At 41.9% G+C, this 16,971-nt stretch overlaps 1 protein-coding gene across 2 annotated transcripts in view; it reads left to right on the top strand.

Moving 5' to 3' along the window:
* Positions 1–1,340: 1,340 nt before the first annotated feature.
* Positions 1,341–16,971, top strand: part of LOC121004766 (protein-glutamine gamma-glutamyltransferase 6-like) — a 51,317-nt gene continuing 35,686 nt past the window's right edge. For both annotated transcript variants that reach the window (XM_040437110.1, XM_040437111.1), the window contains exons 1-4: positions 1,341–1,451; positions 10,503–10,679; positions 10,805–11,044; positions 12,723–12,841. In XM_040437110.1, the coding sequence (XP_040293044.1) occupies positions 1,445–1,451; positions 10,503–10,679; positions 10,805–11,044; positions 12,723–12,841 (543 nt within the window). In that variant the 5' untranslated portion in view covers positions 1,341–1,444. The remainder of the gene's footprint in view (positions 1,452–10,502; positions 10,680–10,804; positions 11,045–12,722; positions 12,842–16,971) is intronic.

Raw genomic sequence — 16,971 nt, forward strand, 5'->3', positions numbered from 1 at the left:
ACCGTTTGTCATCCGCGTCCGTGATCCGTGTTTCCAGTCTGTGAAAAAAATATGACCTGTCCTATTTTTTTCACGGAAAACGGTTCGCGGACTCATTCAACTCAATGGGTCTGTGAAAAAACACGGAGGCACACAAAATTGTCATCCGTGATCCGTGTCCGTGATCCGTGTCCGTTTTTTTTCTATCATTTTCAAGGCAAACTTAACTTAGATTTTTTTTTCACTTTTCATGTCTGGTGATCCTCCAAAAATCAAGGATGACACACGGAAAAAAAAATACGGAAACGGATCACGGAACAACGGAACCCCGTTTTGCGGTCGCGTGCATGAGGCCTAAAACAGCATTTTTATAAAGTATACAACAACCAGTGGAGAAATGAAAAACATGATTAGGAACACACTGGGGGCTACTGTAAGGTAATGATGTCAGTTTACAATATGTTTTGGAGGTGACAGGTTCCCTTTAAGATAATGCTTTTATAAAATAAACTGGTTGCAAGCTTTCTGGCAGAGAAACCTATTGTACTATGACGCAGCTATATCTCTGTGCTGTACGCATTTTGCTTCTGTCCAGAGATCACTGAATATCCTTGTAAAACACCAAATGAAAGGAGGCTGTAGTCCTATTCTACAGACCTTAAAAGGAAAATAATACTGGTTCTTAGCGCGCTTCAGGAGCCATTAACCTTCCGCTAATGCAGCTTTGACAAAAGACATTTCTGCAGACTGAGAACCTGCACGCCCACCATCAGAAGACATTGGGTGGTTAATAAGGGGTCACAGAAGTATTATGGTAATCACTGGATAGGAAATACCTGCTAGATTAATGGATGAGACCCCCACCAATCAACAGGACTGTGGTCCCACATCCCTCCGCTTGTAATAATCATTATGCTACAGCTGGGATGGCCAACCTGAGGCTCTCCAGCTGTTGCAAAACTGCAACTCCCATCATGCCCAGACTGCATACAGCTGTCAGCATACAGCAGGGCATGGTGGGAGTTGTAGTTTTATAACAGCTGGAGAACTGCAGGTTGGCCATGCCTGTGCTACAGTATATGCACCCCTGCAATCTATGCTTCTAGGAAAATATCCCCACAAAAGAGCATGCAACTGAACATGACACGTTTTGTCCATTTAGATCCACATACCCAATGTCTCAATGTCATTCTATGCGGTATATTATTCCTATTGATTAAATATGCACAAGATTTGTTACATTTTACTGACTATTGGCATTTCATGTGCTTAGTCACTAATTGTTAACACTTCCTCTTTGCAACCAGGATTTCAGAGGAAATTGCATGTGCAAAGACCATGGCATATATAAAACCCATAATCTCTCCTACCAAGATCACATCAGTTTAATCTGAGCATAAATATCAGTACTCAGTAGTCATTACTACAAGTCTGCAGGGTGCAAGGAAAGCCACAGACCAGCACCATGACTGGTGAGTATATCGCAAAAATTATATTTTCATAGAAATCAAAACGCTGCTTTACATGTATGGTATTGGAATTACACACAGTGTATTGCTTGTAGAGCAGGAATTTATATTTGTACATACAGTATATATTTAATCTATTCTGGATATGGTCGGTGTATCATTTTTGTTTCCATTCTGTCCTCTGTGTTTTTTTGTTTTTTTTTATTCCCAGCGATTTGAATTAAGTTCCAAGCTTCGATTCGGCTGCTTCGCTGAATTTTCCCCAAAAATTTGCTTTGTGAAGAATTACTTCATCACGAGGCGCATTTTTTTTATAAGTAGCAGGTGCAAAGAAAGGGATTGCGCCACCCCTCTTCATTAAATCCCTCAGATGCCGTGTTAGTTGCTGATCGCAGCATCTGAGATCAATATTAAAATATTTTAGTTGCGGTTCATTAAAAAAAAGGATTAAATTGTACTTCATCCATTTGATCGCGAAGAGGTCGTTGCGGCCATCTTGCTTGAAGACCCAGCGCGAAATCTCGATCGGCATGTGATGACTTCATCACGTCGGCTGGAAAATGTGAAAAGTGAAAATCCCTTAACTCTGCAACAAAATGTATTGTTGCAGATTTCAAACCTATTGCCTTTGTTTCTTCTTTTCATATTAATGATTTAATGATTCTTTTCTTAGGGGTTTTGTTTTCTTTTTTATACTGATGACTAGAGATGCGCAAAGTTTAAAAAAATTCGATTCGGCAACTTCGCCGAAGTTAGCCAAGAAATTTGATTTGTTACGAAAGAATTTGTCACGAATCGCTATAAATCAGGCCTCAGGGTACGGGCACATGGAGCGGCCGTGCTGTGGGTAGGTTGTGGCCCTTCTGCGGTGAAGAACAATTAGCCCACAGCTGCCTTTCATTTAATAATGAAGACTGTACTATATAGTCCTTCTTCATTGTTAATGGCCGCGCGGCACCTTTAATGCACCTTTAAGTAGGGGCTGTTGCTGGTATGGGGTTTGGCTGGTTAGGTAAACTGTAAACACAGAATGTTAATCAGCTATGGCATACACACTACTCCAACCCCAGCACTCTCCTGTCCTACAAGTGGGAGCCCTTCTTCTGCCATCTGCTTTTCCTCCATTTCCACATAATCTAATATTGATGAGAATGTCATTAGGAACATCTGGCTTCTCCTCTCTGCATCTTGCTGGCTTTTCTAGGACATGGAGACTTTGAAGGATGATTTGAAAGAAGCAAAAGATGAGGATGGTCATTATTAAGACCTGGACCCCATAAGCGGTCTAGACTGCATGGTATTGGTTGGCATGCTGGCACTAGAATAATAATTTAGTCCATCTTATTGGCATTGAATTACATTTACAGCCGATGTAGAAATAAACAAATAAATAAAACTGATGCAGCATAGGTCTCCCTGCACGCTCCCTGTAGTCTCCCTGCACTCTTCCTCTCCAATATTCTTCCATTAATTGTTTTCAAAAACACTTTTGCTAGCGCATAAGCACTTGTCACATCTCTCCCTATGCTCAGCTCACAGGATAATGGCGGAGACCGCACAGGAAGAGGGCTTTATAGGGCTGTGACATCACAGGGTATGATTATCTGCAGATTGGCACAGCATTATGGGTGATCTCGCTTCCCGGGCTTCTTATTTTCACTTTGTAACACATGAAACCGCCATTTTAGGAAAAATGTATTCATTACCACGAAGTACGAGGAAATTTGGATTCATTTTCCTAAACTTTGGACTGAATTCTGCTCCGAATGCTTCGCTTCGGTCAGAACTATTGATGACCTATTCTCAGCATAGCTCATCAATATCAGTTCGGCGGAGTTGCCGTGAGTCAGCTGTTTAAAGAGACGACATTGCTAGTGCGAGTGCTGCCTTCTTTGCTCGTAATGGCAGCGGCGAGCAGGGGTAATTAGAACTACGCCATCCCATTCACTTTAATGGGAAGTAAACTGAAGTGAATGGGATGGCTGAGCTGTAATTACATCTGCTCATCGCTGCAGTTGCGACAGTGAGCAGGTAAACAATGAAGAGAAAACAACGTTCATACGAGCATTGCGGTTTCTTCAAACAGGTAATCAGCAGGGGTGCTGGCAGTCGTCCCTCCGCCAATCTGATATTGATGATGGATAGGTCATCAATATAAAAACCCCTTTAAATGATTGGTTCTAATGAGACTTTCTTTGCAGATTTTTCAGATCTACGGCAGAAATATTCTGTAGCATGTTCTGATCACGTGGACCTACCCTTAAGCAATGTGCTAAGACAAGTCATCCTCTACCTTGTAAATGGGGGTCTGCATCTATATGTCCCAGTGATTAGATAAAAGAATAGCAGTGTAAATGTTCTCATCACAGCTTATTGACCTCATTGGACATTGGACACCAATAGTCTTTGGATGTAGAAACCCCCACTTAACATGTATCTTGGTTCTAACAAAAAAAAGGTCTCCCACGTCATCATGCCTTAAAATATCATATGAAAGAAATAATCCTGAGCCCATTCTGTGTACTCCCTAACTCCAGGCAATCTTGTCCAGTTGTCAGTGGCTGTGTTGCATGGAAAACAACTGAAATCACTGGACTGGTTACCAGGTAGTACAGACCATAGAAATTTGAGCTCCGGCAAGAGCCCTTGTATCATTAAAAATATTCTTCTCTATAATAAATAGAAATAAAATCATGTTGCATACCAGTGACGCGTTTCTGGCCTACCAAGATCCTTAAGCATAATATAGCTGTTTGTAATGTATAGGGGCATTGATGCTGACCATTTTTGTAATATACTTTAATTACAGATATTGTACATTTCTATTAGAAAAATAGCTCTAAAGTGGCCCATTTTTAGCATTAGCAACGCTCCTTTGTCTTCTGTCTACATAACAGTGGAGACTTGCTAACACTGACTGTGTTATGTAAACAGACTGACCGGGCTATGAATAAAACGGAAAATTGCTGAAACCTAAATATTGCTTATGACTGGTTGTGTTAGTGCGCCCTCTAAGGTCCACACGCTCAACGTAAAGTTCAGCGTTTTTTCTCTTCTACCGTTACCCGAGTGGCAGGGTGGCTCCTGCCCAAGGCGATCGGACGAATCTAGGCTGCACCAACAGTTGCAATTCTCTTCCTTTGGTCTTCATTGTGGTTGCGCCCAATTGGTGCAACCGCAATAGGTGTCACCGCCAGCTCTCTGAGAAGCTCTGGCAGACGTTCTTCTGTACCTCTTGCATGATGTTCTTTGTTTTGGTTTCACTTTGTCATCTCTTTTCCTTCTCCCAGCTGTCATCTATTTACACTGATTCCCTCCCATACTGCCTCACTTTGCAGTTTATACTACTTCCTGGATTGTGTTCACTGCTAGATGCTGCAACTGCTGGTTCCTCAGATAAGTCTTTTCCTTTATTTGTGTTTCCGTGCTGGCTTGATTCTAGGTGACCCTGACTCCCTCCGTATTAAGTGCAGGGAGCCGGTGGTCGTGTCCCCTCACTATTATAGGGTTTTCAGGTGTCATACAGTCTAGGTACGAGGGCATGCAATTATCTATCATAAATATCTTTGCATGGGCAGAGCAGTCAGGGAGAGCTCTAGGGGTTTTATAGGGCTCACCCATATGTTCCTTAGTTTGGGATCAAGTCAGTCGGATGTTTATTTATAACTTCCAGTTTTCTGCAACACCATCAGTGACATTATAAACCGCCAAAACCGTCTTAAGCATGGATCCGGTTTCAGCCTTGATTGACCGCATGCAGGGTCTTTCACTGGAGGTAGCAGATCTCGGTAAAACTGTGTCTTAGTTTCAGGTGACCGGTTCTGCTTGCGTTCATGGAGTTTGTTCCGAGCCTAAGATCTCGCTTCCGGATACGTTCTCCGGGGGTAGTGAGAATTTTGTTTGTTTTAGAGAGGCTTGCAAACTCCATTTTCGCCTACTTCCCCATTCCTCTGGTGATGAGGAGCAGAGGGTGGGGATCATCATCTCGCTGCTCAGGGATAACGCTCAGTCTTGGGCCTTTTAGCTGCCGGTGGGGGCACGGCCCCTCCGATCGGTGGATGAATTTTTTGTAGCCCTGGGGCAGATATATGATGACCCGGATCGTATTGCTCTGGCTGCATCTAAACGGCGTCTTTTATGCCAGGGTAAACAGTCCGCAGAGATATATTGTTCAGAATTTCGGAGATGGGCAGCTGATACTGGTTGGAATGATGCTGCACTCCGAAGTCAATTTTGCCATGGTCTTTCGGAGGTATTGAAAGATGCATTTGCCTTTCATGAGAGACCTGCCTCGTTGGAGTCTGCCATGTCTCGAGCTGTTCGTATTGACAGGCGTCTTAGAGAGAGAGGAGAGATCACTCCTTCCTGTCATATTCAGTCCAAGGACAGTGGGGCGGTCTCATTTAGTGCGCAGGGGCCTCAGTCTCTCTCAATCCCCTCTGAGCAGGAGGCCATGCAGCTGGGTTTGCTTGCCTCTGATAGAGGATTCAGCTCTCAGAGGAGGGTTTGTTTCTGTTGTGGAGGTATAAATCATTTGGCAAATGTTTGCCCCTCTAGGAGATTCAGGGAGTTTTCTGAGGGTAATAAAGAAACAAAAGGAAAAAAACCCTCTAAAAACTTTCCATCTGTTACTATTGGCAAGGTTGATGCGGAAATTTAAGGTTTGCCGTTTGCTTGTAGTTCCCGTTTTGTCCTACCTGCCAGGGTGGCGCTAAATAGCAAGAACATTGTTTGTGAGATTTTTGTAGATAGTGGAGCAGCTGTCAATCTCATTGATAATCAATTTGCTATAACACATGGTTTCCAGGTATGCACTTTGGGAAAGGATATACCTGTTTTTGCTATCGATTCCGCTCCACTTTCTCAAAAATCGTTAAAGGGCATAGTTCACAATATCCGTTTGACTGTGGGTGATGCTCATGTTGAGGATATGTCATGTTTCGTCCTAAGCGGATTACCTACTCCTCTAGTGTTGGGGCTACCCTGGCTCACTAAACATAACCCCACCATTGATTGGCAAGCAAGGCAAATAAATGGTTGGAGTGACTTTTGCAGAGAGAATTGACTCACGACGTCTCTTTCAGAGGTTTCTACCAAGACTGTACCATATTTTCTCTCTGAATTTTCAGATGTGTTTTCAGAGAGTGGTGTCCAGGAGCTGCCCCCTCACCGGGAGTATGATTGCCCTATTAATCTCATCCCAGGCGCCAAGCTGCCAAAATCACGTTTATACAATCTCTCCCAACCTGAAAGGGTCGCTATGCGTACTTATATCTCTGAGAGCCTGAGAAAGGGACACATCCGACCCTCGAAGTCACCTGTTGTCGCTGTTTTTTTTTTTTGTTAAGAAAAAAGATGGTTCTTTAAGACCATGTCTGGATTTCAGGGAGCTGAACTGTATCACAATTCGTGACCCTTATCCGCTTCCTCTGATCCTGGACCTGTTTAACCAGATTGTTGGGGCTAAAGTTTTTTCTAAGTTGGATTTAAGGGGGGCATACAACCTAGTCAGGGTCAGGGAAGGGGACGAATGGAAGACGGCCTTCAATACCCCTGAGGGCCATTTTGAGAATTTGGTTATGCCCTTTGGTTTGATGAATGCTCCAGACGTCTTCCAACATTTTGTGAACAGCATTTTTTATCATTTAATGGGGAAATTTGTACTGGTGTATCTAGATGACATTTTCATTTTTTCTCCTGATTTCAAAACTCATAGGGACCACCTATGTCAGGTCTTGCTCATTCTGCGGGAGAATAAATTGTACGCTAAACTGGAAAAATGTGTGTTTGCGGTTCCAGAAATTCAATTTCTGGGTTTTCTTCTCTCCGCTTCTGGTTTTAGCATGGACCCTGAGAAGGTCCACGCTGTGCTTAATTGGGAGCTTCCTGAGAATCAGAAGGCGCTGATGCGGTTTTTGGGTTTTGCCAATTATTACAGGAAGTTCATTTTGAATTATTCCTCTGTTGTTAAGCCACTCACTGATATGACTAAAAAGGGGGTAGATTTTTCCTCCTGGTCGGTAGATGCGCTGAAGGCCTTTTCTAGTATCAAAGAGAGTTTTGCTTCTGCTCCCATCTTGGTACAACCTGATGTCTCTCTGCCTCTCATTGTTGAGGTGGATGTTTCTGAGGTGGGTGTGGGTGCAGTCTTGTCTCAGGGTCCCTCAAGGAAACTCTCCTCCGCAGAGAGAAATTACGATGTGGGAGATAGAGAGTTGTTGGCCATCAAATTAGCTTTTGAGGAATGGCGCCATTGTCTAGAGTGAGCCAGACACCCTATTACCGTGTTTACCGACCATAAGAATCTGACCTACTTGGAATCAGCCAAGCGTCTGAACCCGAGACAGGCCAGATGGTCTTTATTCTTTTCTAGGTTTAATTTTGTTGTCACGTTCCGCCCTGGGGTTAAAAATGTGAAGGCTGATGCCCTGTCACGTTGTTTTCCGGGAGGGGGGAACTTTGAAGACCCGGGTCCCATTTTGGCTGAAGGGGTGGTCGTCTCTGCTCTTTATCCTGATTTGGAGGCAGAGGTTCAGGCAGCCCAGGCAGAGGCTCCTGATCTTTGTCCTCCTGGGAGGTTGTTTGTGCCTTTCGCTTTACAACACAAGGTTTTTAAGGAGCACCACAATACTGTCCTTGCTGGGCACCCGGGGAGTAGAGCCACAGTAGATCTCATTTGTGGCAGCCTGCGAGACCTGCGCTCGTGCTAAAGTCCCTCATTCACGGCCATCGGGTTCTCTCCTCCCGTTACCCATTCCTTCCCGTCCTTGGACGCATCTGTCCATAGACTTCATTACGGACCTGCCTCGTTCCTCGGGGAAGACTGTGATTCTGGTAGTAGTTGACCGTTTTAGCAAAATGTCGCATTTCATTCCCTTTCCTCGGTTACCCAATGCTAAAACGCTGGCGCAAACATTTGTTGATCACATTGTCAAATTGCATGGCATTCCTTCAGACATAGTTTCTGATAGGGGCACGCAGTTTGTTTCCAGATTCTGGAAGGCTTTCTGTTCTCGCTTAGGGGTTTGGTTGTCGTTCTCTTCTGCTTTTCACCCGCGCCAATCAGAATCTGGAGACATATCTGCGCTGTTTTGTGGCAGAGAATCAGGAGGATTGGTGTTCTTTTTTGTCCTTTGCTGAGTTTGCTTTAAATAACCGTCGCCAGGAGTCCTCGGATAAGTCACCATTTTTTGGTGCATATGGGTTTCATCCGCAGTTTGGGACATTCTCTGGAGAGGGGTCTTCTGGTTTACCTGATGAGGAGAGATTTTCCTCGTCTTTGTCATTTATTTGGCAAAAGATTCAGGGTAATCTAAAGAGGATGAGTGAGAGATATAAGCGTGTGGCGGATAAGAGACATGTGCCTGGTCCGGACCTGAATGTGGGTGATCTGGTGTGGTGGTCTACAAAGAATATCAAACTGAAGGTTCCCTCCTGGAAGTTGGGACCTAAGTTTATTGGGCCTTACAAGATCTTTTCCGTCATCAATCCCGTTGCCTTCCGTCTTGATCTTCCTCAGACTTGGAAGATCCATAATGGTTTTCACAGGTCCCTATTAAAACCGTATGTCCAACCCACTGTACCCTCCTCCTGTTGATGGTAATCTTGAATTTCAGGTCTCTAGGATTGTGGATTCTCGCATTATCCGCGGTTCTCTCCAGTATCTCGTTCATTGGGAGGGTTATGGTCCTGAGGAGAGGAAGTGGGTCCCAGTGGCGGACATTAAGGCCACTCAGCTTATCAGGGCTTTCCATAGGTCCCATCCTGAGAAGGTGGGCTCTGAGTGTCCGGAGTCCACTCGTAGAGGGAGGGGTACTGTCACCGCCAGCTCTCTGAGAAGCTCTGGCAGACGTTCTTCTGTACCTCTTGCATGATGTTCTTTGTTTTGGTTTCACTTTGTCATCTCTTTTCCTTCTCCCAGCTTTCATCTATTTACACTGATTGCCTCCCTTTATATGCCCTCCCATACTGCCTCACTTTGCGGTTTATACTACTTTCTGGATTGTGTTCACTGCTAGATGCTGCAACTGCTGGTTCCTCAGATAAGTCTTTTCCTTTATTTGTGTTTCCGTGCTGGCTTGATTCTAGGTGACCCTGACTCCCTCCGTATTAAGTGCAGGGAGCCGGTGGTCGTGTCCCCTCACTATTATAGGGTTTTCAGGTGTCACACAGTCTAGGTACGAGGGCATGCAATTATCTATCATAAATATCTTTGCAAGGGCAGAGCAGTCAGGGAGAGCTCTAGGGGTTTTATAGGGCTCACCCATATGTTCCTTAGTTTGGGATCAAGTCAGTCGGATGTTTATTTATAACTTCCAGTTTTCTGCAACACCATCCGTGACAATAGGTGAGCAAACCATCTCTTATAGTAGAATTTTTTACTGAACATACTTACCCTATGAGCGCCTTTCTCTATCCCATTCGCCACCATTTGCCTTATGTAAACAGAAAACATAGGAGCGTTGCTAAGGCTCAAAATAGGCTACTTTTGAGCTATTTTTCTAATATAAATGTACAATATCAGTAATTAAAGTATATTACAAAAATGGTCAGTGTCAATGCCCCTATACATTACAAAAATAAAAATAGAATGGCAGTTACACTTTAAGGGCCACAATAGGCCAGAAATGTGAAGTACGCAAAATTATTTTATCTCTTTTTAATATGGATGCCAAATAAAGAATATTTTAAGGATACAAGGACTGTTGTTGGAGTTTTGTTTTCTATGGTCTATGCCTTAAAGTAGCATATTTTATCAGGTTATCTAAAGCAGACTATGTAATGAATTACTCTTCTCCGCTTGCCACCTCATTGACAGATATTTTTGAAGACAAAGAAAGATATCCGCTCTGACTTTTTAACCTTTTATAAATTTTTTGGGCAACCAGACAACTAAAAGTCCTATCAACTAAGTAACATGATGTATGGATAACTTTTCTCCAAATGAAATTTACTATAACTTTGGTAGCCATGATGATATTGTTTTTTTGTTCATAAAGAGAAATATCTTAAGGATGTTTCCAGATAATTAAAATATGTGTTTTATATTTATAGATGTCCTGCATCTTACAAGTGTCAACCTGAACTTGGCACAGAACAAACTTGCTCATCACACCACTGACTACAGGAACCCCAAGCTCATTGTGAGGAGAGGACAAAGTTTTGTGATCACCCTCAAACTCAACAGAGAACTGAAACCCAATGATACTATCAAATTTTTGGTAGAAATAGGTAAAATACTATTACTGTAACTTTTTTATATTTCAAAGTCACTTTCCAAACCAAAAACCAGTTCACAAATATATGTGGTCACCTTATAGTTGACAACTTTAATTTTATTACTTTCTTTTACTAAGGAAAATTACCTGAGGAAAATAAAATAAAGGCGACATTCTCGTTATCTCAAACTGAACCCATCAGAGGATCTTGGTCTGCAGTTGCAGACTCTCTCACATCACCAACTGTGAATGTCTCAATCACCTCACCAGTTAATTCCATTATTGGGTCATACAGACTGATTGCCCAGCTCTTCTCTGAAGGCTTCACATCTCATGTGATTGGAGATTTCATACTACTCTTCAATCCCTGGGCATTTGGTAAGACCAATGTGTCTTGTTTCTGTTTAATGAGGATTATCATTTTTATTACTGTTATATGACCTCCATTGAGTTTCAACACCTTGTGACAATACATGTAGTAAAATATATTTTCTTCTGGTTAGGTCTTTACACTTATCCATGCCTTGTTCTTGGTTTCTGTAATTATTGCTTGGTGTCATCTAAATGTCTTCTGTTTTACACATCAGAGAACTTATTTCTACAAGAATTGTTGAAACCTTTAAAATGATCTTGACATGAGTCAGGAAAATGACTAAAATGCCACCATCCCTACAGTTAAACGTATATGGTATATAGACCCATGGGAGTCTTCATACATTTGGCTCCTTCATGGCTACATTATCAGATCTGAAGGAGGAATTATTATAAACTGGAAATAATCATTTGTGCATGAGTACAGAGAGAATTATTTCTTGTACAAGTTCCTGGGTGGCTGAGGGCAATTTTTCCTTGGGAACGGAATATGTGGCCATCATAGAGACCTGTATGAAAACTCACATGGTTCTTCTGAAGGGCATGGACCAAGTAAATATAACTTTGGTGTTGAATAGGTGCCTTCACGTTGGACAAAAAATATATCCTATTCCAAAATGGTCACTTTTATAGTTTTTCAGTTTCATAAAAATATGTATTTCTTTAACTTTGAATTTTTTCCTAGTTTGAAATAAATTTCCAAAGAAGTTTAGAGGGTATCATTTTTCACTGCTGTAAAGTACAAGTTAATTGTTAAACAGTAAAATGGATACAAAATTTTCCTGGTTTATTAATTGCATATTTGTCATTTGGAACTATGCAAACATTTTAGATTTATGCTTCTTTCACACTAGCGTTAGGCTTGTCCAGCAGGCTTTTCCGGCAGGGGAACAGCCTGTCGGATCTGTACTAACGCTTGTGTGTGCTGGATTCCTGTTGTTTTGTCATCTGTTATCCATTATGCCTCATGCACACAAATGTATCTGTTTTGCTGTCCACAAATCGCGGATCCGCAAAACATGGATACTGCCGGTGTGCATCCCGCATTTTCCCCCTTCTGCACATCCTGCGCTATGTTACAAATGCCTATTCTTGTCCTTTTGAGTCCAAAAGGAGTCATTAAAATTCTTCATGAAGGAATAGATGCGGCCGTGCTTCAGCTTCAAGGGTAAAAGTCACCAAAATTAAGAACCCTTTGATAGGCATATGCTTCAATGTATTCAAAATGAGGCAACTTTGCAATTAGCAACCTTTGAATTTCTGTATACAGTTCCATTGTAGACCTATGTGTCTCCATACAGAATACAGATGGCCATGCATTTTTCAATTTTGCCCCTTTCTTCTTGCTAATCTATTAAATGTAAGGGCTTAAAAATCAGACTACAGACTATTTTTTCTATAATCTGTAACCATGGAAACACATAGGTCTGCACAGAAGCTGTAGGCAAAAAAGAAGACTTTTATAAAAGTTTTATTATTATTATTATTATTATTATTATATTATTATTGAGAAATTCCACTGTAAAATGACCAATCTCTTTAATTTCACACAAAAATGACTTTATATATAAAGAAAATAAAGTATCTTTAACACTAAAGAAGATACGGCAAATGCAGAATGTACTATATCATTTACGTTAAAATGCATATGAGTTCTATGAACTTTATAACTTTGTCTTTTCAGAAGACGATGTGTATCTGGATAATGAATTAGAAAGGGAGGAATATGTCCTAAGTGACAGCACGATTGTGTATTATGGAAATGAAGATTACATCGGTGACGTGGGCTGGAACCTGGGGCAGGTGAATTAATGCAGCTTAAAGTGTAGCTGTCATTTTTTTAAAATTTTTTGCCAGGATAATGCGCTTCAATCTTCAGTATACATAAGACCAAGGTGCATCACTTGCCTATTTATGTGGTTGCTAATGTTCCTCATAAGAATAGTAGCGATGTCTTGCTGTAGGGTAGGTCAGGATAAAATCATAGGGGATAAAATACCCCCTTTTCCCACATTTATATTTAAAAAGGCGCAAAATCTGGGCAATCGAATTGCTCTTTCTATTATTAAAAATAGGATTAGGGAACCACAAACTCAAAAAAGCTGAAATGATAGGTATGTAAAGCATGCCATTTGTCAAGACAGACTGAACCATTAAAAACAATAGAGACTGCACACAACACCCACAAAATAAAGCAACATCTAACGTGCCAAAGCAGGGGTGTGATTTATTTTATAAAATGTCCATGCTCAAAACTCTATGTGGGGAGGAAGAAAAGGACATTAGTCATCAGAATAGGAGAACACATTAGAAACATAAATAAAAAGTTTGATGGTCATCCACTTTCATGCCATTACAAAGAAAATCATAGAGGGAGGTTTGAAGGGTCAAAATTTGGGGCATTGGAACAGATTATACCAGATTCCAGAGGAGGGGACTTCATTAAATTGATGTCCAAAAATGAAACAAGATGTATCTACAGGTCAAATACGCTGGCACCTGTAGGTCTCAACCATGAAATTGAACTGTTTGCGTTTGCTTGAAGTATTGGACAAAAAGGCACTCAAACACTAGACATAGAAAGTGAGAAGATCCTCCTTACTTCAAATGTATGGAAATGGGACAATGGGAATGTCAGATCTAAACAGACAGTCTGACGTCTTGAGAGTAGCGGGGTAAACAGGAGTAGTAACCATGGAAACGGACGCCTACTTAATCATCAGCAGGCGGGACCTAAAACTAACCTTGAGGAAGAAACATGATAGTTCCGAAACGCGTTGCTGTTTTGGTCCAAGCAGGTACCCATACCTAGTATGACGTCCCACGGAGGATTCCGGAGGATTCCGTTCCTGGATTACTATTGCAGGCTTCCCTCGCGCGCGAGTGTCACCGGCCGGGACCACGCGCGCTGAGAGTAGACGCTGAAGACTGATCTGACCTACCCTACAGCAAGACATCGCTACTATTCTTATGAGGAACATTAGCAACCATATAAATAGGCAAGTGATGCACCTTGGTCTTATGTATACTGAAGATTGAAGCGCATTATCCTGGTTATTATTATCACTAGCGGCACTACAATTCTAGGGGGAGTACATATCTTTGTAGCAACTCTATTTTACTATACGGCATCTTTCAGCGCGGGTCGAACCTTTTACCTTTTTTGATGTTAATCTAATTTGGAGGTTATTTTGGCAATTAACCCTCCGTCGACCCAGCAGCGACGCACTCCCACGGAGTGTGAAACAGTGCAGTATCACCTCTTCCTCTGTACGGCAGCGCGGGTTCCAAAGTTGAATTTACTCTTTTTAATTTTTGCAAGAAATAGGGGTAGTGATACTACTGACCATTTTTGTAATATACTTTAATTACTGAAATCGTACATTTCTATTAGAAAAATAGCTGTAAAGTGGCCCATTTTAAGCCTTAGCAACGCTCCTCAGTCTTCAGTATACATAACACAGTCAGTGTTGAGCACATCTCCACATTTATGTAAACAAAGGTTTAAAATGGGCCACTTTAGAGCTATTTTTCTGATATAAATGTACGATTTCAGTTTTTAAAGTATATTACAAAAATGGTCAGCATTGCTGTCCCTATACATTACAAAAATAAAAAAATAGAATGACAGTTACACTTTAATATACAAAGTCACATTGATCATTAAAGGTATTCTCCCACAAGCTACATATCGCTGTCCACCATTCGGACCCCTACCAACAGAAGCACACCTCAAGGCTCCTGGATCCCAGTACAAACTGCAGATCTGTTTCCCCATGCAGCAGAACAGCCCAATTTTGAGCAAAAATGTGTGACTATTTTCGCTTTCACACTATGCTCACTACTTTTAGTGTGTGTGCAGGAGGGGAAGACTAGGCGGCCTAAAACATTAAAGAGAAACTGTCACCACTCATGACATGCCTGTTTTAATAGCTACTTGCATTCCCCGTGTAAGGCTACTTTCACCTCTGCGCTTTCCCTTTCCGCTATTGAGATCCATTGAGGGTCTCAATAGCTGGGGAAAAAGCTTCAGTTTTGTCACCATTCATTGTCAATGGGGACAAAACTGAACTGAAGGGAACGGAGTGAACCAGAATGCATTCCGTTCCGTTCCATTGTATTCCCATGACGCATACAAAAGCGCAGCAAGACAGTTCCGTCATGACTCACAATTTAAGTCAATGGTGACAGATCCGTTTTCTCTGACACAAAAGAAAACGGATCTGTCCCCCATTGACTTACAATGGTTTTAGAGATGGATCCGTCATGGTTATTTTAGAGAATATACAACCGGATCCATTCACAACGGATGCAGACAGTTGTATTATCACAACGGAAGTGTTTTTGGTGATCCCTAAAAGATCCAGCAAAAACGCAGATGTGAAAGTAGCCTAATAAGCATTCTGGAGCATCTATTTTTTTGACTGTAGGTTGTGCCAATGTCACGGACGTACCAAGACATACAGATGTTCCCGCGACAGGTGGAAGGAGATCTGTGAGACTGGCAACACGTGGTTTGATTTGATATGTTTTCCTTTTGGATCAAATTACGTCTTTGTTGTTTCTGGTGCTTGCCACACCTTCTTTCCCCAGGTGTGGCTATTGTGGTAATTTAACCTTCTTTATTTATTGTTGTTTCTCCCACTATGCTATGCGGTTTATAGCTTCTGTTGGACTTGTGGTTAACTTGTGTTTGGTTCTCGGCTAACTTCCTGGTGCTACTTAAGCTTCATTGAAGATAAGTGTTTCCGTTCCCTTTTGTATTTTGTTTTGATATATGTGTGTGTTGCCTTTACCTGTTGTTTGTCATTAGGTGTGAGGGAGACTCCTGTTCTTCCTTTCCTTTGGAGACTCAGTCCTGACATTAGTTCCAGGGTCCTATAGGGTGAGATAGGATTCTAGGTATCCGGTGTATGAACTTTCTTATCTTTGGGGCCTGTTCATACTGGTAGTCTGTCAGGACTGGAGTTAGGGTTTTCTCTAGGAGGTGACCATCTTCCTTCCCTAGTTTCCAGGCCTAATTCTGGTATCCCCTTTCCCCTCATATGTTCGGTGTGGTGTTTTCCTCTCACACACGAGCGTGACAGCCATTTCTGTTATTTCTACTAGAAGGTATGAATTAATTGCTAGTAGTCTGCAGTAAGGGTACAAAGGTGTGGAAACCAGTTGGGATGTGTCCCTGCACAGTCTGACAATGGCAGTACTGACTGGATAAAGTCAGACTGTGCAAGGACATTCCCCCCTTCCCAACTGGTTAACTAATGGCAATTTCATAAATTTCTAGTAGAAATAATGTAAATGGCACAACCTAGAGTTATAAGAATAGATGCTTCAGAATTGGTATTTAGAGATGAGCAAATCAAAGTTGACAAAGTGGAATTCGATCCAAATTTCTGGAAAAATTTGATTCGCTCCGAATTTACTAACTCTTCATGGTAACGAATCACATTTTTCCTAAAATGGCTGCTGCACATGTTAGGACATGGAGCAAAGAACTCTGGGGACGAGGAATCACCCACAATGCCATGCATGCAGCCAATCAGCAGCCAGCCAGCCCTGTGATGTCACAGCCCTATACATAGCCTCAGCCATCTTGGATTCAGCATTTTCCAGTGTACTTAGTACAGGGAGAGACATTAGCAGGCGCTAGGGACAGAGCTAGGAAAGACTTTAAAACTTTTATTTTGCTCAATAGAAGTTCAGGGAAAGAGCATTAGACATTTAGAGAAAGGATAGGGAGGAATTATTCCACACTATAAAAGGAGTACATGGTCCAATAGAGGAGTGTACAGCCTGGGTAATAGGAACAATCCTATTACACCTTGCTGCACTGACTGGGGATCCAAATTGCCATTATACTGCTGCTCATTTCAGGTTTGCAATAGATGATACCTCTGTAATTCCAGCAAACCATTCTTTGTATTGGGGTGAAA

The sequence above is a fragment of the Bufo bufo genome, chromosome 6, assembly GCF_905171765.1.
Source record: "Bufo bufo chromosome 6, aBufBuf1.1, whole genome shotgun sequence".
Classification (NCBI taxonomy): Eukaryota; Metazoa; Chordata; class Amphibia; order Anura; family Bufonidae; genus Bufo; species Bufo bufo.